At 42.7% G+C, this 21,513-nt stretch overlaps 1 protein-coding gene and 1 long non-coding RNA gene across 3 annotated transcripts in view; both read left to right on the top strand.

Moving 5' to 3' along the window:
- serinc4 (serine incorporator 4) overlaps positions 1–15,697 on the top strand; it is a 42,952-nt gene extending 27,255 nt beyond the window's left edge. For both annotated transcript variants that reach the window (XM_079497852.1, XM_079497851.1), the window contains exons 3-11: positions 574–782; positions 3,814–3,893; positions 7,401–7,494; positions 8,317–8,528; positions 9,460–9,555; positions 11,122–11,248; positions 11,669–11,781; positions 13,646–13,796; positions 15,363–15,697. In XM_079497852.1, the coding sequence (XP_079353978.1) occupies positions 574–782; positions 3,814–3,893; positions 7,401–7,494; positions 8,317–8,528; positions 9,460–9,555; positions 11,122–11,248; positions 11,669–11,781; positions 13,646–13,796; positions 15,363–15,576 (1,296 nt within the window). In that variant the 3' untranslated portion in view covers positions 15,577–15,697. The remainder of the gene's footprint in view (positions 1–573; positions 783–3,813; positions 3,894–7,400; positions 7,495–8,316; positions 8,529–9,459; positions 9,556–11,121; positions 11,249–11,668; positions 11,782–13,645; positions 13,797–15,362) is intronic.
- Positions 15,698–17,767: 2,070 nt separating this feature from the next.
- LOC306920266 lies at positions 17,768–20,322 on the top strand. Its single transcript, XR_013789632.1, has 2 exons — positions 17,768–19,068; positions 19,267–20,322. It is a non-coding gene; the product is annotated as an uncharacterized lncRNA (long non-coding RNA).
- Positions 20,323–21,513: the final 1,191 nt, after the last annotated feature.

The following is a 21,513-nucleotide window of genomic DNA, read 5'->3' as shown; positions in this document are numbered from 1 at the left end:
GCTGGCACACTGGGTGCGTTCCTGTGGGTCAGTACAGTGACAGTACAGCAGTGCAGTACAGTAGAGGGTACAGTAGAGGGACCCCCACACAGTAACTCTGTCATTTCTCAACCGTTTCTGATGCGGGGCAGCTCGCCGGAATCGGGCTGGCACCCTGGGTGCGTTCCTGTGGGTGGCCCCACCCCCACACGGAGTTGCACCACTCACTTCACACGGGTGTGATTTTTTTCTCATATTTTAGTCATCTGAAAGGTTTTACTTCTACAGTTTATTAGGTCGACAAAACATTTTTTTGGCGGGCATTAATCCCTGAGTTTACACTTGGTTGCAGACTGAAAATAGCCGATCTACAAGCTCATACCGTGCGTTGCAGCACGGTATGAGCGAGCATTTAGTTTTAGAGCGTAGTTTTTATTTAGCGTTTGTTTAGTTTTCGTCAGTGAAGAAAGGTAGTCAACGGAAGTATTTTCATCATACTTTTAGCTGACGAAATCAAGACTGATAGTCTGATCCAAATCAAACTGCATGCCTTGCCATCGTGAGTCAGTGAGTGAGTGTGTGTGCATGTTACAGGTGCCTTTCTTCAACATGGTGTGTGACCAGGCCCATGACGATGGAGGAGGAGGAGGAGGAGGAGGAGGAGGAGGACACTGTGAGATGTTGGTGGGATACTCGGCCGTCTACAGAGTCTGCTTTGGAACTTCCTGCTTCTACTTGATGATGGCATTGTTCCTCATAGACGTGAAGTCCAGCCAGGACTTCAGAGCTCTCATACACAACGGGTCAGTCACTGTAGTACCAGAATATCGTCACCTTCTTAAACTAATATTGACCTAAGTCATTTTGTCTGTCTGTCTGTCTGTCTGTCTGTCTGTCTGTCCGTCCGTCCGTCCATCCGTATGAGCATGGAAATCGATGACTTTGATTGGCTGATGACGTTCTCATCATCATCATCATCATGATAAAAGGCACCGCTCAATTACAATTTACAATTTAGGTATTTTGCAGACGCTCTTAACCCATTCCATGCCGCTACGAGAGGCGGTAACGTGAGGCCAGTGAAATGGGCAACATCAACAAAGACAACGAGCCCTCACCCGGCCGACCCGGAAGTGACTGCCCTCCATTGGGGCTCCAGGCTGAAGTGACTGCCCTCCATTGGGGCTCCAGGCTGAAGTGACTGCCCTCCATTGGGGCTCCAGGCTCGCTCACGGCCATGATCTGCCGCCCGGACTATTATTATTCATAGTGGGACCTCGAATTAATGTTTTATTAAGCTATAAACATGGTCCTTTATCTCAATCTGAGCCCTAAAATCCTTTAGATCGAGTGCGTGCACGAGGAGATTTTGGATATCCGATGACTACACATCATGGGAGCTACCGGATGGCGGAGGCTAACGATGGATGCTAAAAATAAAATACTGTTAATTCTGGATTTGCATTAATCAAACCCAAGAGATCTCGTGATGGCAAACGCGGTTGCGAGCACGAATCCCGAGACTTTGCGTGTGTGCCAAATATTGTGTTAAAGGGATAGTTCACCCCCAACAGATTTTTTGTTCCTATCGATTGCTCACCCCAGGGAGACTTGATTTCATGGATTTTCTTTTGTTTTTGTCGCATTCCTAAACCAATAATTTGACGGGCAGCAGTGGTTTCCTATGGAGACGTTCCACTGTTACGTTCTTAGCTTACGCATGTTTCATACTACGTGTTTCAACTACTTTTTATGTATGTGATGTATTGCCATGCTTTTTGTTCTTGCTTATCGCTCTGGATTAAGGTGCTGTGTGTGTATGCATGTATTAAATGAAGTGCATCTACTCCGTTCCATTTACAATTTCTGCTCTTATCCAAAGTAGGCCTAGTAAAACCACCTAACTCCAAAATGTACATTTTTCAGGAAATAACAAAAGGGCGCTAGCCCCCCTTCTGTGAACACAAACAATGGCTTGTGATTGGCTGATCACCCGATAGCGATATGATTTGATTGGCTGAGCAAAGTACATATTGAAGATAAAAGTGAGGCCAGAAAGTGAAGATGCCAAAAGTGATTGGCCGGAATGACATTTGCGATGATTTGATTGGCTGAGCACGGAATGTGATGAAGGATGATCACTTCACACGAGTGGGATTTTTTTAAACCAACACTCAGACATAAAGGGTGTTCAATAATTGCATTGATTTATGAAGGCAGCATTCAGGAGAATTGCTTTTTCCCCCCTCCGAAGTCTCCTTAACTTGAACGCAGCATCAGCGCATCTCCACTAGCTAAAGAGTGCGCCCCGAAAATAGCTGATCTACAAGCTCTCAACGTGTCGCAGCGCGACACGTTGTGAGCTTGTAGATCTGCTATTTTTGTCCAAAAGTGCCCTCTTATGGGATTTCAGCCCCTGCCCCTCTAACATCCCTGCCAGTGAATATCTTCTAATTCCTGAATGAAGGGGCTTCCCTCTGATCACGTGACCTGACCTGACCTCACTGGGTGTCTATTTTAAGCTCCGGTCCGTCCGTGCACACTGAGCGCCACACTTTCCACTGGCCGTTGATTAGAGCCGCCATGCCTGCATGCGACATGCAAGGGATTATAGGCCCTCTCTACTGCTCCTCGCTAGCATAAATCTGCTCATAAGAGTCTTATCAATGCAGGGGGAATGGACGGTTCAAGGCAGGTTCGTGTCTGGGCCAAAGGTTTAGTGTATTAGCGGTCACGGAGTCAAAGGGACATTACTTCACCTATAAATATATATACTGTATAATATTTGCCAATACACTGTGACTAAACTAAAAGCAAATCTGCTCTCAGTGTGGCTGTCCCAATGGTTTACGTATACTGTATGACCCTTTAACTGTAAATGTTTTGATATTATTTGTTTTTAGCTTTTCTGTTTTATATATTTTATTGTATTTATTTTATATACAAGCACTTTTACCATTGTTTTCTCATTTAGTTCCAGCATTACAATTACAATTTAGGCATTTAGTAGACGCTCTTAATCCAGAGCGATTTACAGTAAGCAAGAACAAAAACATGGTAATACATCAAATACATAAAAATAGTCGTCATGAATCATATATGTAAGCTTAAGAACCGTGGAATATCTATCCAATGAAACTATAATTGTGTAATGTCAAGTGCTATTTAAGTTACATAAGTTAAACCAGTCTTACTCTAATTGGCCAAAAGGGGGCGCTATAGCAATTTCCAGAAATTTTAACCTTTGAACAGGCATAACTCATGCCTCGTTTGGCCAAAAGTCATGGCACTTGTTTCCACATGTTCCTTGAACTCATGGGGAACACATCTGTACCAGTAAGCTCCGCCAGTAACCAGTAAGCTCCGCCCTCAGATATTCTGCCATTTTGAGCAGTTTGAAAAACACTTTTTCTATTATCTGAAATCCCTGCAGTTGAAAAGAAGTTTGTACGTGAAAACATGAACAGCGAACACACTGTATAGTAATGTCCACAACTAGGAGACACAAACTGCCAACACAGCGTATGAGTCTTCAAGAACCCTGCCCCCCCTCAATTAAAACCAACCCTGTCACAATTACATGGTCTTCTTTATGTCAAGTTCAGTCTTCCATGTTTCTATGGCGTATTGTGCATATTGTTCTTATTGCTTATTGCCTTCCTGCTTGGTCCCGCCTTATCACTGCTTGCAGCTATATTTATTTATGTATTATTATTATTATTATCAACGTAGTAGCTAACATCCTTCTCTGTGTTGACATAGCTTCTGGTTTATTATTATTATTATTGTTGTTATTATTATTATGATCATCGTTATCTCTGTGTTAACATACAGGTTCTGGTTTGTGAAGTTCGTCATTCTGGTCGGGATGTGCACGGCGGCCTTCTTCATTCCTACCGAGTCCTTTCTACATGGTAAGCAACCACACTTCTTCATTCCTACCGAGTCCTTTCTACATGGTAAGCAACCACACTTCTTCATTCCTACCGAGTCCTTTCTACATAGTAAGCAACCACAACGCTTCCCACGTCAGTAGTCTGATTCAGTGATTCAGTCATCTTTTTTTGTCTGTGAATTTTGTGGAGGTCCGCTCTTTCTCAAGTCTGCTCGGATGCAGACTTATATGGGACCAAATTAAGCTTGCATTAGAATGCAAGCTTGAATGCCATTCTATATAAGCCTACTAACGTGGGAAGTTTGGAAAATTCCTTTATACACCCAACAGCTTAGTGCATCGATCGGGCCCCTAGACTGTAGAGCAGGGATTGTCAAAGTGAGGACTGCATGTAATTCAGACAGGGCATTAGTCCGACATGCATCCGCATGTCGGACTAGCGTCCGACTAGCGTGCGGTTATGGTTAGGATTCTGGTTTCTGTTGTGTGCCTGAATTACGAAAAAAGTTAAAATACAGAGATAAGATGTTTCGGTAACCCTTCATTTTACGGTACGGTAATTACCAGGTAACTACCAGGTACTTACCTGGTAATAATAGGTAAGTACCTGGTATTACCTGGTAACAACCAAGTAGTAGTTATAAGTATTTACCCATTAATTACCTGGTAATTACATGGTAACTTCCAGATACATTACTCAGTAATTACTATGTAATTACCAAGTATTACCCAGTATGTATAACTATTTACTGTATAATCTCCTGGTAATTATATGGAACTTACCATGGTAAATGACACACTGGTTGCCAGGTAATTACCAAGTATGTTCCTGACAATTACCAGGTATTTATACGTTTTTACTATGTAATTACCAGCTAACTACCCGGTATTTAGAAGTATTTACTCTGCAACCAGGCACGATACCCTGGTTGCAGGTACTATAGGTATATAGGTACTATAGGTATACCAAGTATTTTCAACAACTATCAGGTATTTACTCTGCTACCAGGCAAATTACCCAGTAGGTACTAGGTCATTACCAAGTATTTTCCTGACAACTACCAGGTAATAACATGGTAACTGTATTCACTGTGTTTACATGGGTACTACCCATGAAACACATGGGTTAGTAGCCTACCAGGAAATTACCAGTTGTTACTAGGTAATTTCCTGACAACTACCATGTCATTACCTGATAGGTACCCAGTAAGGAAGGAGGAACTGTACTGTAAAAGGAAGCGTGCTCTATTTCCATGATATTACCATATACCTACCTGGCAATTGTAGATTGGTAGTTGGTAGACCTGGTAGTTGTCAGGAAAATTACCAGTTGTTACTAGGTAATTCCCTGACAACTACCATGTAATTACCTGATAGGTATCCAGTAAGAAAGGAGGAACTGTACTGTAGCGTGCTCTATTTCCATGATATTACCATATACCTACCTGGCAATTGTAGATTGGTAGTTGGTAGACCTGGTAGTTGTCAGGAAAATTACCAGTTGTTACTAGGTAATTCCCTGACAACTACCATGTAATTACCTGATAGGTATCCAGTAAGAAAGGAGGAACTGTACTGTGAAAGGAAGTGTGCTCTATTTCCATGATATTACCATGTACCTACCTGGTAATTGTAGATTATAATCCTCCCCATTACCCATCAGGGTGTATTTTGAACTTTGAACTTTGAATTTTGAACTGGTAATAACTGTTAATTACCAGGTATTTACTGTATAAATTAACAGGTAAAACCAAGCAAGTTACCGTGTAAGAAATGTGGAATTGTACTGTGAAAGGAAGCGTGGTTTGTTTCCATAATATTACCCTGTACTTTCACTGTAACAAACCATGCTTCCTTTCACAGTACAGTTCCACCTTTCTTACACAGTAACTTGCTTGGTTTTACCTGTTAATTTATACAGTAAATACCTGGTAATTAACAGTTATTGCCAGTTCAAAATTCAAAGTTCAAAGTTCAAAATACACCCTGATGGGTAATGTGGAGGATTATAATCTACAATTACCAGGTAGGTACATGGTAATATCATGGAAATAGAGCACACTTCCTTTCACAGTACAGTTCCTCTTTTCTTACTGGATACCTATCAGGTAATTACATGGTAGTTGTCAGGGAATTACCTAGTAACAACTGGTAATTTTCCTGACAACTACCAGGTAATTACATGGTAACTGTAATCACTGTGTTTACATGGGTACTACCCATGTAAACGCATGGGTAGCCTACCAGGTAATTACCAGTGATTATAATCTACAATTGCCAGGTAGGTACATGGTAATATCATGGAAATAGAGCACGCTTCCTTTTACAGTATAGTTCCTCCTTCCTTACTGGGTACCTATCAGGTAATTACATGGTAGTTGTCAGGAGATTACCTAGTAACAACTGGTAATTTCCTGGTAGGCTACTACCCACGTGTTTCATGGGTAGTACCCATGTAAACACAGTGAATACAGTTACCATGTTATTACCTGGTTAGTTGTCAGGAAAATACTTGGTAATGACCTAGTACCTACTGGGTAACTTGCCTGGTAGCAGAGTAAATACCTGGTAGTTGTTGAAAATACTTGGTATACCTATAGTACCTACATACCTATAGTACCTGCAACCAGGGTATCGTGCCTGGTTGCAGAGTAAATACTTATAAATACCGGGTAGTTAGCTGGTAATTACATAGTAAAAACGTATAAATACCTGGTAATTGTCAGGAACATACTTGGTAATTACCTGGAAACCAGTGTGTCATTTACCATGGTAAGTTCCATATAATTACCAGGAGATTATACAGTAAATAGTTATACATACTGGGTAATACTTGGTAATTACATAGTAATTACTGAGTAATGTATCTGGAAGTTACCATGTAATTACCAGGTAATTAATGGGTAAATACTTATAACTACTACCTGGTTGTTACCAGATAATACCAGGTACTTACCTATTATTACCAGATAATTACCTGGTAGTTACCTGGTAATTACCGTACCGTAAAATGAAGGGTTACCGATGTGTCTGCCCGACAGTACTATATGCAATGTGGCACTCTGGAGTGAGTGTAGAAACATAATGGCCCTCAGCATCATCAAAGTTGCCCATCCCTGGTTGGGTTCAACTTTGTTCAAGTCGGGTTCAGTTGGGTTCAGGTGGGTTCAGTTGGGTTCAGGTGGGTTCAGTTGGGTTCAGGTGGGTTCAGGTGGGTTCAGTTGGGTTCAGGTGGGTTCAGTTGGGTTCAGGTGGGTTCAGTTGGGTTCAGGTGGGTTCAGGTTCAGTTGGGTTCAGGTGGGTTCAGGTGGGTTTTTTCTCTCTCTCTCTCTCTCTCTCTCTCTCTCTCTCTCTCTCTCTCTCTCTCTCTCTCTCTCTCTCTCTCTCAGCATGGCATTATGTTGGTGTCTATCTCCCTCTCTCTCTCAGCATGGGATTAATGTCTCTCTCTCTCTCTCTCTCTCTCTCTCTCTCTCTCTCTCTCTCTCTCTCTCTCTCTCTCTCTCTCTCTCTCTCTCTCTCTCAGCGTGGCATTATGTGGGAGTGGTCGGAGGGTTTTCCTTCATTCTCATCCAGCTCATCCTCATCACAGCTTTCGCACACACCTGGAACAAGAACTGGTGAGTGACGAGGGCTTAGGGGACAGAGTGAGTGTTTTATTTATTTATTTTTGTAGAAGAGGCAAACTAATGCCGTTTGCTTTGATTGAATAATTGATTGAACGGTGAACACGTACTTTGTACTATGTTTTGATTTGGGTGTGTTCTAAATAAAGTGTTAGTGTTGATTATCGTGTATTAATCTAATAATAATGTAATAATGTTTCAAGTTTACACATACAAATAAATGACACAATAATCAACACAAACACTTTATTTAGAACACACCCAAATCAAATTATATCACGGCGTACGTACGTGTTCAATCAATTATTCCATCAAAGCAAACGGCATAAACAATATTAGTTTGCCTCTTATACAAAAATAAAACTTACAAGTTACAAGGCTGCATTCTGGAATTTCCCACCACAGAGTAACCTCGCGGCAGACTATATCCAGCATAGCTATATCCACCTTGGAGGAAAGTCTGGTAAGGCCGGCAGTGTCGGTAGGCCAATCAGAGGCAGGTGGGGCGTTACCATGTCTATGCTCGGACGTAGAATAGATTCACGCATTGGCCGCGGGTGCATGAGAAATCCAAGATGGCGTTCTCCAGTCATGTTGTTGACATCAGCTAGCAATCCAATGCTAATGTGAGTACTATCTCGATTCTCGACTCGATCGATCAAAAGCTCTATGAAAGATCAATTCATGTGATTCTACGGGATTGGCGGCCAGATTAATCCAAATCACGTATATTTACGGTAATGGCGGGGAAACGGCTGTACCTTAGCCCATTCACTGCATCATCATTATCATCATCATCTCTCACTGTGTTGCCAGGTTGACGGGCGCTGCGGAGAACAAGCGCTGGTACGTGGCGGTGCTGTGCGCCACACTGTTCTTCTACACCATCGCCTCCATGTCCTTCACCTTCATGTACAAGTACTACACGCACCCCGTCGCATGCCACTTCAACAGGTTCCTGCTCTGGACCAACCTGACGCTCTGCTGCATCGTGTCCTTCATAGCCGTCACGCCGTGCGTGCAGCAGAGTGAGTTTGAATACTTTGGAACCCTAGAACCCTAGAACAGCAGTGGTTTGTATACTTTGGAACCCTAGAACAGCAGTGGTTTGTATACTTTGGAACCCTAGAACCCTAGAACAGCAGTGGTTTGTATACTTTGGAACCCTAGAACCCTAGAACAGCAGTGGTTTGTATTCTTTGGAACCCTAGAACCCTAGAACAGCAGTGGTTTGTATACTTTGGAACCCTAGAACCCTAGAACAGCTGATGTCTGAGGTGGGTGGGTCTTTCAGTACCTTCATGATGCTCAGTGACATCATAATGTTTCTGATGTCTGAGGTGGGTGGGTCTTTCAGTACCTTCATGATGCTCAGTGACATCATAATGTTGCTGATGTCTGAGGTGGGTGGGTCTTTCAGTACCTTCATGATGCTCAGTGACATCATAATGTTTCTGATGTCTGAGGTGGGTGGGTCTTTCAGTACCTTCATGATGCTCAGTGACATCATAATGTTTCTGATGTCTGAGGTGGGTGGGTCTTTTAGTACCTTCATGATGCTCAGTGACATCATAATGTTTCTGATGTCTGAGGTGGGTGGGTCTTTTAGTACCTTCATGATGCTCAGTGACATCATAGAAGTTAGGTTTGTTTCTCTGCCCACATCCCTGTTTTCTTCTACAGGCAGGTGTTCTGGTGAATTTCACCCGTGTTTGATAGAGAAAAATCCCATACACCCACAATGGCCGTGTGTATGTCTCTGTGTGGAGGGAGTATAGTAGCAGTTATTGACTGTTGTTCCGCAACTCTTGTCTCCCTTCTGTCTGTCTGTCTGTCTGTCTGTCTGTCTGTCTGTCTGTCTGTCTGCCTGCCTGCCTGCCTGCCTGCCTGCCTGCCTGCCTGCCTGCCTGCCTGCCTGCCTGCCTGCCTGCCTGCCTGCCTGCCTGCCTGTCTCTACAGAGCAGCCCCGGTCAGGACTCTTGCAGGCGTCAATCATCAGCTGTTATGTCATGTATCTGACGTTCTCTGCTCTGTCCAGCCGCCCGCCCGAGAGAGGTAAAAATACTTTACTCTATTATCAATTACTGAGGTAACACTTTACTCAACTATAACTGTTTAAATGAGAGAGGTAAAAGTATAAGTGCTCACCCGTAGGGTCCATTTGTACACTCTTAGGGCCAGATTCAGGAAGCAATTTACGTTCATATTTTCAGCGTACGGACATTCACGACCATTCCTACGTTACGTGTGGATTGGAATTCATGATTTTATTTTGGCCGTGACTTTGGTCAGCTCAGAGGGTGACTTACCAGTGAGCAAGGCATGCGTATATGTATTTAGAATGCTTTAGTATTCATGCTGAATCAATTAATAGTCCCCAAACCTCAAATAACATACGGTATGTGCCCAACATTGTGCCCAACATCAACACACATGCAGTACAAGAAAAAAATGTGTCAACTATGTATTGCTTAGCTTATGTTATGCATTATATAGACATGATGCAAATTCAACTGGTTTGTATTTGTATTTATTTTGTAGGCTATCAGTTGCATTCAGAGCTGAATTATTAGGTCGCTCAGCGTGTTGACAGACTCTAAGACTAATTTATAATAATAAAATGTAGGCTACTGTACAGTCTCAGTACAGTAGCCTACAAGTCCATTTGATGAGGAAACAGCTGATGAAATCTAGATTTCATAGGTATAGAACAATGATTAATCCAAAGACGGATTAACCATGTACATTAAGGCAAAACTCTGGTCCGTTATGTATGACATTTTATTTTTACCTCTGCAAAGGTGCAGTGCACAATTCATCAGTAGAAAGGGCTTTTATAATATCCTCGCCGAGTTTTAATAGCAATTGGTCGTGATATGTGAAAGTAACTTCAATAACATCAGTTATTAATGTTCCGCAAGCAGTGAAAGATTTGCGTGCCAAAATGTGCTGATCTGCAAGTTGCTATGCGGTGCTTCCCGGCCTGGTTTCGACCATTTCGTATATATAACTCTATGGTACCGACGTGCCCGCTCCGCTGTTAGCTTGAAGATCTGTCCATTTCGGAGCAACCAGAAACATCATCACATTAGTTTCAGGTTACCATTTATGGAGGTAAAATGGGCAGAGATGATGCACCACACGGTGAAACCACTGCAAAACGCTTGGGAAATATAGGGAGTTGACTGAGAGGCAAAAATGAGCTACAGCCTCGATACGCACAGATGAAGTCATTACTCCCCTTTAGGCAATGACCCGTGAGATTTATTGTATGGATTATACACACTCATTTACGCACTTCATTTAAACCTGGTTGTGAATTTCATTCGTGAATCTGGCCCTTAGAGTGGACCTGTAACGGTCCAATTGGGCCACCTTCAAGCAACCCTGAATTAGCCTGGCGCGGCCAGACTCATAGCGAGGGTTCACTGATGTGTCCTCCCCGCATATGAGGAAACATCAGTGAACCCTGGCTATGAGTATGGCCGCGCCAGGCTAACCCTGAATGTCCCTCAACCCACTTTGAGGACCACAGCACTAGTAGTGTACATTTAGTGCTATAGAATTTTGCCCAAAATGATGATGACACAGCTGCCCATGTTTCGTCTTCTTCCTTGCCAGTGGTGTACCAAGGCGTCAACATGACAGTGTGTTTCCCCAACGTGGGTCGGGCTGGCGTCCAGAAGGAAGGCAACGCTGTGGCCATCATAGGCGCTGCCATCATGTACTGCTGTGTGCTGTTTGCATGGTGAGTGTTCATATCACATCATGTACTGCTGTGTGCTGTTTGCATGGTGAGTGTTCATATCACATCATGTACTGCTGTGTGCTGTTTGCATGGTGAGTGTTCATATCACATCATGTACTGCTGTGTGCTGTTTGCATGGTGAGTGTTCATATCACATCATGTACTGCTGTGTGCTGTTTGCATGGTGAGTGTTCATATCACATCGGGCGAGTGTTTTTATAATTATAGTACATGCCATCAACTTTGATTACATTATCAAAAAAAATATATTATACAAATATGGAATTTGGGATGAGATCCTTTCTGCCCCGTTTGTTTTCCCTCCAGTAATGAAGCTTCATATATCTTTTCCCTCCAGTAATGAAGCTTCGTATATCTTTTCCCTCCAGTAATGAAGCTTCGTGTATCTTTTCCCTCCAGTAATGAAGCTTCGTACCTGGCAGAGGTGTTCGGACCGTTCTGGATGATCAAAGTGTACCGCTATGAGTTCCAGAAAGCCACATGCTGCTTCTGCTGCCCCGACGAAGAGGAAGGTTTGTACTAAACAAATACCTCTATCACTGTTTATTAGGGTTGTAACGATACATTTAACAGTGATACAATACATGGTTGACGATACGATACATGGACGACATTGGTTCATTATGGCAATACGATACTGGAAGATTCAATGATTTGAAATCGATGCAGTAACTATTTAGCAAAGAAATTAAATCTGTGTGAAACATGTGGATAGTGCAGGTTTTTAAGAGAAAATGTACATGAAAATGAGATATATACATGAGATATATATATATATATATATATATATATATATATATATATATATATGTATGTATATTAGTGGTGTCAAAAAATATCGATATGAATCGATAATCGATTTTAACATTAACGATGCGACTACATCGATGCACGTGTGTCTGGATCGGTCAAAATAGAGTCTGCATCGGACGTTGGTTCGATCCTAAAGTTGTGAATCGATATAATTCAACTAACTGCGGGAAAAACACAGATGTACAAGCCCAAAGCGTTGTGCATTGCGACGGGTAGATAACTTCCAGCGCAGTAAGGCCGCATGCTTATGACGCTCTTTAACTATGCATCAGCAGCCAGCAACAGTCACGTCACACGAGCAGCAGACGGGATGCACAGGCAGATCCGACACAACTTTATTGCACACATCTGTGCTTTCATCCACGCTTCCATAGCCTTTTAGATATTATGTATGTAGTCACTATTCATTGATTCACTCATATCCAAATCCATTTGAAAAAAAAGCTCACTGCTCAGGTCAAATAGGTCTATTGATATGCGATTAAAATGTGATTAATTGAGATTAAATAATCACAAAGCCTCCAATTAATTAGATGTTTTTTAATGAAGTCCCAACCCTATTATTTATAGATCTAGCTTCAAATAAAAAATCTAAAAAAGGTTAAATGTGTCAGATCGCACCGTATCATATCGAATCGCATCAAATTCCATGAAATTCCACAAAATCGAATCGAATCGAATCGTTCTGTATATAAAATGTATCGTCCCCGAATCGACATAAATAACATAGACATTGTATTTTTATTTTTATTTTTTTTAAGCAAACATTTCAACTCAACTCTTTACTTCTGGAGGTCCCTGGGACAAAATATTTTGAGATGGGGGTCGGGAGGCCAAATACATAGCATTTTTCTGAATCCAAAAGGTTAAAAGTTTGCGCACCACTGTTATAGCAACATACTATAAGTTCTTTCAGAAAACATGTTGGGATTTAGAAGACATTTGTAGAATAGGTCTTAATGTGTGCTGCTGACTGCTGACAGCCAATCTCCAACTCACAATGCGTCGGGCTGTGAGTGAGATTCTGTATGACTCGATGTCAGTGGGCTGTATAGCCCCTTTATGGGTGAATTATGAAAAAGAGAGCTTGCACAAGCTTAAGGTGGCTTACAATGATGCTCTCAGGATTCTCCTGAAAAAGCCTAGGGGTGGCAGTGCTAGTCAGCTATTCTGAGACTCTGGTCTAACCACCTTCCAGGCTCTCTGGAGAAATCACATGTTTGGTTTTAAAGGTAGACTTGAGGTTTAATCACCTAATTATGAGACCCATCATGTTTAGTTTTCAATGTAGACTTGATGGGTCTCATAATGAGGTGATTAAGGTGTTGACCAATTCCAGGTTTAGCACCGTTAGATACCGTTCTCTATGTGGAAACACTGGTACAGTACGTATGCTTCTCATAGATTATTTTATGGGAGCCTTTTTAGATTTTTATGAACTTTTAATGTTTAATTGTTAATACATTTTCTTAGTATGTCTTTAATTGATTTCGGCCGAAATACAGTTTGATTGAATATGTCATTGATAAATGACCCACAAAGATTTGTTTTCCCTTTCTGCAGAGGAAGAGTTTGTGATAGACGAGGAGAACCGAGGCTCTCAGATGGTTCTTCACAACGAGACCAATAGAGTGGCTTACAGCTACTTCTTCTTCCACTTTGTCTTCTTCCTGGCTTCACTCTACGTCATGATGACCCTCACCAACTGGTTCAGGTCAGTCTCTATGATGTCATGATGACATCACCAACTGGTTCAGGTCAGTCTCTATGATGTCATGATGACATCACCAACTGGTTCAGGTCAGTCTCTATGATGTCATGATGACATCACCAACTGGTTCAGGTCAGTCTCTATGATGTCATGATGACATCACCAACTGGTTCAGGCCAGTCTCTATGATGTCATGATGACATCACCAACTGGTTCAGGTCAGTCTCTATGATGTCATGATGACCCTCACCAACTGGTTCAGGTCAGTCTCTATGATGTCATGATGACCCTCACCAACTGGTTCAGGTCAGTCTATGATGTCATGATGACATCACCAACTGGTTCAGGTCAGTCTCTATGATGTCATGATGACATCACCAACTGGTTCAGGTCAGTCTCTATGATGTCTTAATGACATCACCAACTGGTTCAGGTCAGTCTCTATGATGGCATGTGTGTCTTGTCTCTTGTGTTTTTGAGTGGTGAAAACCACTCCAACAACTGGCTTTGTACCCGTGTACCCGTGTTGCTATGGTTGCTATGGTTAGTATGTGACGTCACTGACATCACAGATATCACGTCAGAGTGAATCAATCTCTATATAATCATATAGTTATTCCTCAACAGATGTTAGGCATATAACAATAAATGTGTAGTTGCACCACTCAGTTCACACGGGTGTGATTAAAGACCTAGTGACAAGAAAAATACGGGTATTTTATTTTGAAGTTTCACTCTGAAACGGAAAGCTGTGAGTTTTCAGAACGTCGCAGCCCTCCAGGCTATGGGACGTAGCTCCGTTACATGCGCGACACATGCACCCGGATGCAGATTGTTTGTTTACAAAATGGCATAGAGACGGGCAGCAAAGCTTGTGGCTTATTAATAACCTATAATGTTTTCAGATACATATTTTAGCGTGATGATGGATGTCAGGTATGTTAATTAAGTTAATTTTCGTCATAGCAGTGGTAGCCATTTTGGATTTGGGGCTCTAAAAAAATGTATCCGCCCTTTTTAAAAATACACCCCGGCCAAATTTGTTTAATAACCCTCCTAGATGACAAATCCATTGAGAAACGGACCTTTGCTCTCCGCGGTCACGGAACTGCCATAAACGACCCAACTATGGTCTATAACTGTGAATGTATTTTTCATTTCACTAGGTCTGTAACCCATTAAGGACGGGAACCCCTTTTGGCTTTTTAAGCATTATGTTCTACTTTAGCTATTGAAAAATAGCATAAGCTCAAGCTTGTAGAACTTGATAATGTGGCGCAAATCTTTGAATATAAATTATATTCTTTCAAAGCGAACGTTTTTAACTCAAATATTTGCTTCTGGGGGGGTCCCTGGAACAACATATTTTCAGATGGGGGTCTGCGGCCAAATACAGATAATTCTGGGGGTCCTTGACATGAAAAAGGTTCAGCACCACTGACATAGAAACATAGGTTTTTCAGAAAACTCTTAGGATTTAGAAGACATTTTTTAGAATCAGCCTCAGTCCTAAATGGGTATCTGTTCTAAATGTTAACTCTCATCTCTGTCGTTCCGTGTGGTCTTCAGCTACGAGTCAGCGGTGCTGGAGAACACCTTCACCCATGGCAGCTGGTCCACCTTCTGGGTGAAGCTCTCGTCCTGCTGGGCCTGCGTGGTCCTGTACCTGTGGATGCTGCTCGGACCGCTGTGCCAGTGCGAGGCCGACGCCCGGCCGCGCCGCTCCCGCATAAAACGGCGCCGCGTGGCGTCTTCGCGCCACGTCACCGTCAGCGTCTGCTGACGTCTAGCCTGCCGGGACGGAGAAGGAGGAGGAGCCATCTGGGAACCAGTAGGCAAAAAAAAACGCGGCGTGATGTGAGCGGTGCCTTTGGAGTCGAGCGCAGTCGTTGACTCATGAGGGTTGTAACGGCCCGACCCCTTCCTTCCCGGAATGCGACCGGTCGATCGGTCGTACTCGGACATAGGGACATTTAGACCTACAGACCTACACACACACACACACACACACACACACACACACACACACACACACACACACACACACACACACACACACACACACACACACACACACACAGCTGTTCATTGGAGTTGGTGTGCACCGCTCGAAAAGAGGAAACAACAACGGCCTCCGCTGTTGTTTCCTCATACTATCGCCGCCCGATAGTATGTGGATAACAGGATGTCGGCGCGTTAGGTCCCGCCCTCAGCCCTACTCCTCTTCCGGTAGGGGCGCCTGTGTTTTCATTCCCACTAACAACAATGCACACACGCTCTGAATGCCCCCTGCCGACATGATTCAGCGGCGCAGCTCTGAATCTGTTCTTGAGAGATTAGGGAAGAAGTGGCCAAGCTTGGTGGACAGAGCATCGAAGTCACATATGTGCATTCTGTGCACCCATCCCTCGTCGCTGTGTTTATGGCAAGCCCCCCAACAGGACCACAAGGGATTTTTGAAGCAAAAATTAACTAGTTGCCAAATGGGGTATTGCAAGCTTATAGTGCATTAAAAAAAATCACACTTGTGTGAAGTGTGATTATCGTCATTCCGTGCTCAACCAAAATCATCGCAATGGGATTCACACAGACACACGAAGCTGGGCATAGTAGGGGTTAGTGCCCCTCAAAAAGGACACCAGCCTACTGCTTACGCAATGCTTCCATTGCCTGAAACCCTATAGTAGAGCTTTTTGCTCTACTGACAAATTAATTTTCATCCAAAACCGGAGGTGCATCCGGGGGAGCATTCGCTGGGTGAACCACTTTCATTGATGTGAATGGGTGGGGATTTTTCCAGCCGTCCTCTAGTTTTTAAACTAATAACGTCTCTATACGGTGTAGGGAGTAGATGTGACTTTCTGGACAATATGGACACATAATACCAGATATGGTGGGACATATATGACCATTGACGAGGAGGTCTGGAAACATACTTACACATTGCCAAATGGATAAGAAAAGGATTAGCTCACACCATGTAGGAGGTGGGAGATATCTAGGAACCTGGTCTAGCTGTATGCATTTTAGAGTCCATTTTGTTATTGGATGTAAAACGTATGTAGACTTTTTAAGATAGCAGAAATGTTTTATTATTATTATTTCTTTTTAAGTCAACTTAAGAACTTAAAGCAAAATTACACTTCAGGTTTGGATAACCTTTATTGACTTCTTATCTTCAATATTTCCTGTTAATAAAAAATGGATAATCCAAAAATAGGCTACATTGCAGGTGGAACAGGTCACAAAGATACTCTTTTTAGCACATCAATTAACACTAGGTGTATGTAAAAAGAAAGAAAGAAAGAGTGACGTTGAGGCCTGTTTCACCGTGAGGCCTGTTTCATCGTGAGGCCTGTTTCATCGTGAGGCCTGTTTCACTGTGAGGCCTGTTTCACTGTGAGGCCTGTTTCACTGTGAGGCCTGTTTCACCGTGAGGCCTGTTTCATCGTGAGGCCTGTTTCATCGTGAGGCCTGTTTCACCGTGAGGCCTGTTTCACCGTGAGGCCTGTTTCACCGTGAGGCCTGTTTCACCGTGAGGCCTGTTTCACCGTGAGGCCTGTTTCACCGTGAGGCCTGTTTCACCGTGAGGCCTGTTTCACCGTGAGGCCTGTTTCACTGTGAGGCCTGTTTCACTGTGAGGCCTGTTTCACTGTGAGGCCTGTTTCATCGTGAGGCCTGTTTCACTGTGAGGCCTGTTTCACTGTGAGGCCTGTTTCATTGTGAGGCCTGTTTCACTGTGAGGCCTGTTTCATCTTGCAATTGTGAGACTATTATGGATTATCAGCGGAGTAATGTACTGTTGTACCTTCTCTGCTATACTCTGTTGTACCTACTTTGGCCTACTCTGCAGGCCAAAGAGTACACCTCCGTGGTGTCACTGATCACATGACCCCAAGTTCTCTAGACCTCCAGTTCTATGCTAAACATAACTGGGGACTTTTTTTTGTATTATTTCCACACAACAACTCTAAGGTAGCCTGTATATTAATGACATAGTTCAATGTTGAAAATGAGTGGTATTCCCCTTTAAACAGGCTATCACCATTTGTGACATTTATAAGTTTATTTTTCCAAAACTTCTAAACCAGACAGACAGCTGAGTTCAAGGTGTAGCCTAACATCTCAGTCCAACGTGCTTATCTGTGATGTCATGAAGACATATTCTCACGGTGTGTTCACACGGGCAGATGAGACGATGCAAAGACTCGCTGTGAGTTGATTTGGAGCAGCTACATGCATATTTGCAACGTCATGTCGTTGGCTTCCATTGACAATGAATGGTAGACTGCAATATTTCATCTGCCCATGTGAACCAACATGCTTATCTGTGATGTCATGAAGACATATTCTCAGGAAGAGCTTCTCTACTGACCACAAATTGCTGACATTATTGACTTATTACAGTATGTGTGAGAGTTTCCATCCAAATGCACTTTATTGTTTTTTTTGTAATGCTTAACAACAAAGCAGAAAATGTTCAGATAGCCCAGTAACTTCTTCACCCTAGTTGGGTCTCCCATTCAGGGCCAACGATCAATGGAGCAACTCAGGGATAGGCTTACCTTTCCCCTTTTACACAAAGCCAAAGAGTGACTGCTTTATGTTCACAAATAAAGACCGAATTGCCCAAGATCATTGAAACAACAAAAATAGTTTTAGGGCACGGTCACACTGCACTTTTATGAGGGCGTATTCTGCCAATGCATTTCAATGGGTATGGAGCGGTGTGCTGCCATTTGCGGATTTATGGCAAAAAGAAACGCTCCATTCCCATTGAAATGCTTTGGCAGAATCCATCCTTATAGGTACAATAAAAGTGCGGTGTGACCGTGCCCTTAGGGTGACATTTTATTTTGGAGATAAATTAAAGTGGGGCTCTATGAAAAATAGTCCGACAAGGAAGCCAGAGAAATAGATTCACAGTTAAAATGAATATACCAGGATTGACATGAGCCCAGCGAGGCAGCTAAATGTGTGTTTTGTAAAACAATTCTTAAATATGACAAGAATGCCTTGAATTCTGAGTTACGGCCGAATGAGATGAATATTCACAGTGGATTGGTCCACTATTTATGTCCCTGCATGTGGAAGTTACTTATTTTGACTTTCACGCGTTCGCGTTTACACAAACGTTGTTTCTCTCGCTGTATTTACATTTGTCTTTCATTTTGAACATACTGCCTATACTGTAGCAATTCACTGGGGCACTCAAGAATTCTTTGGGGTCTAAAATAAAACTACCCACTGGGGCATTTGTTTTCAGGCTATTAAGGTCCCTGCACAGTGCACACTGCTGCGTTTTAAGGTCCCTGCACAGTGCACACTGCTGCGTTTTAAGGTCCCTGCACAGTGCACACTGCTGCGTTTTAAGGTCCCTGCACAGTGCACACTGCTGCGTTTTAAGGTCCCTGCACAGTGCACACTGCTGCGTTTTAAGGTCCCTGCACAGTGCACACTGCTGCATTTTAAGGTCCCTGCACAGTGCACACTGCTGCGTTTTTAGGATTTTTAGCATTGTTTTTCCGCCGGTTTTCCGAAAAACGCGTCCAGTCTGCATGGACCTTTAGACGTCTAAATGGCCGTCTAAAAATGGGTTATAAACTGGTATTAGACGTTGAAACAACAGCTATATACAGACTGTCTATATATAGATGTTTGAAAATCACACCCGTGTGAAGTGAGGGGCGCTCTAATCATCGTACATCATCGTACATCATCATCAAGAATGGTGGTCCCACCGACATACATATGTCTGGGGGGACACATGGTAATTCTGTAATTTCGGACGCGGGGCGGCTCACAGGAACCGGCTCGGCCCCCTGAGCGTGTTCCTGGGAGTCTGGATGTTTCGGGGACCCACACGGAGTTGCACCACTCAGTTCACACAGGTGTGATTTTTAATGTTTGTTTTGACAAAAAATTAAAGTTAAAGCTGTATGTGGGAGGGCTAGCGCCACTCAAAAAACAGCTAATCAACATCCAAACTAAGCCTATAGACCGTTAAAAAACATTCACTTTTAGACCAGTTATAACCCGGTTTAAGACGGGCGTCTTAACAGCTGACGTTGCTCTGTGGGTAGGTGTGTTCTAGAAGCCCAGCGGGATGGAAGGTTTTCTGTCTCAGGCCTCAGTATAAAATGACCACTCCTCTGCATTTAATGCAATGTGTTGAAGTGTATATTGTAAATTCTGAGTGAAGCCGAGGCCCTCTCAATCTGTCCCTGATGACCATGTCTGTGTGACTGCCTGCAGTGGTCTTTGACGTGGCCCCTAGGTGTTCAGGGGTCTTTGATGTGGCCCCTAGGTGTTCAGGGGTCTTTGACGTGGCCCCTAGCTGTTCAGGGGTCTTTGACGTGGCCCCTATAGCTGTTCTGAATAGCCATTGGAGGGAAATGGAGATCGAATTTCTGTGATGACTTCTCTTTAGTTAATGAGCAGTATTCTGACTTAAAAAAATAATATATAAACTTCTATGTCTATAGCCTGTGTTGTTATTTTTGTAAATAAACTTTTCTTATGAAACATGCTCTCATGTTTTGTGTTGTGTGACACCGTGACTGCATTTGTGGCAGAAAATATTGAACACAGTGCCTAGATGTTGAATCGGGTGGTATTTCCGAATTCAGTAGATGTTGTTTTATTTTTTTATGGATCTTTGTTTTTTGCTTTTGGTTTTTTCAAAAAATAAATAAAAATATAGCTGCAAGCAGCGATAAGGCGGGACCAAGAAATAAGACAATACGCAATAAGAACAATATGCACAAATAAGAATCACAGGCTGAGTTGTCGTTACTCGGATTTGAACACACAACCTTGTGGTCTGAAGGCGAGAGCTCTACTGACTGAGCTACACAGAGACAATCAGTGACTACAAGTTTGATAACAATCATGTGTATCCTCGTTTTGGGCATGTCATTATCCATTATTACAGTGTGTTCGCTGTTCATGTTTTCACGTACAAAGTTCTCTTCAACTGGAATTTCAGATAATGGTCCATACATTGTGTGTAGAATGTTTCACGCATATTGCTCAAAAAAACAGGCAGAAAATCAGATATAAGCATTGCTTAAACTGCTCAAAATGGCGGAAAATCTGAGGGCAGAGCTTACTTGTCAAAGTGACAGATGTGTTCCCCATGAGTCAAGGAACATGTGGAAACAAGTGCCATGAATTTTGGCCAAACGAGGCATGAGTTATGACTGTTCAAAGGTTTCATTTTCAAAAACTTGCTATAGCGCCCCCATTTGGCCAATTGGAGTAAGACTGCTTCCAGTGCTATTTGGCATGACCATCTACTATACTGTAAAGTGACATAAGCATATGACGCTGCATGTATGTATTAGAGGCAGAAGAAGAATTTTCACAAACCAGCAATTTTCATTGGCTCATAAAAACTTCATTTTTTCACTTAAACAAAATGTACTACGATTTGTTGTCCGTATAGGTCCAAAGTTCACGTGTAGACGTTTTTGTGCATTTTGATCAAAGATCCTGGGAGGAGATACATTTTAACTGTATTTCATAATTCATATAATTCAAAATGGCGGGTGATCTAAAGGTCAGAGGTCAAAAGTCAGAACACGAAAGTTGTTTGGCATGAGGAGACACATATGTGTATCAAAGTGTCATTGCCAACGGTCAAACGGTTCATGAGCTATGCACGTTCAAAGTTAGCATTTTCAATTGAGCGCTATAGCGCCACCATTTGGCCAATCGT

The sequence above is a fragment of the Electrona antarctica genome (genome assembly GCF_951216825.1).
Source record: "Electrona antarctica genome assembly, chromosome: 3".
NCBI lineage: Eukaryota > Metazoa > Chordata > Actinopteri > Myctophiformes > Myctophidae > Electrona > Electrona antarctica.
This window is presented reverse-complemented; position numbering and strand designations above follow the sequence as displayed.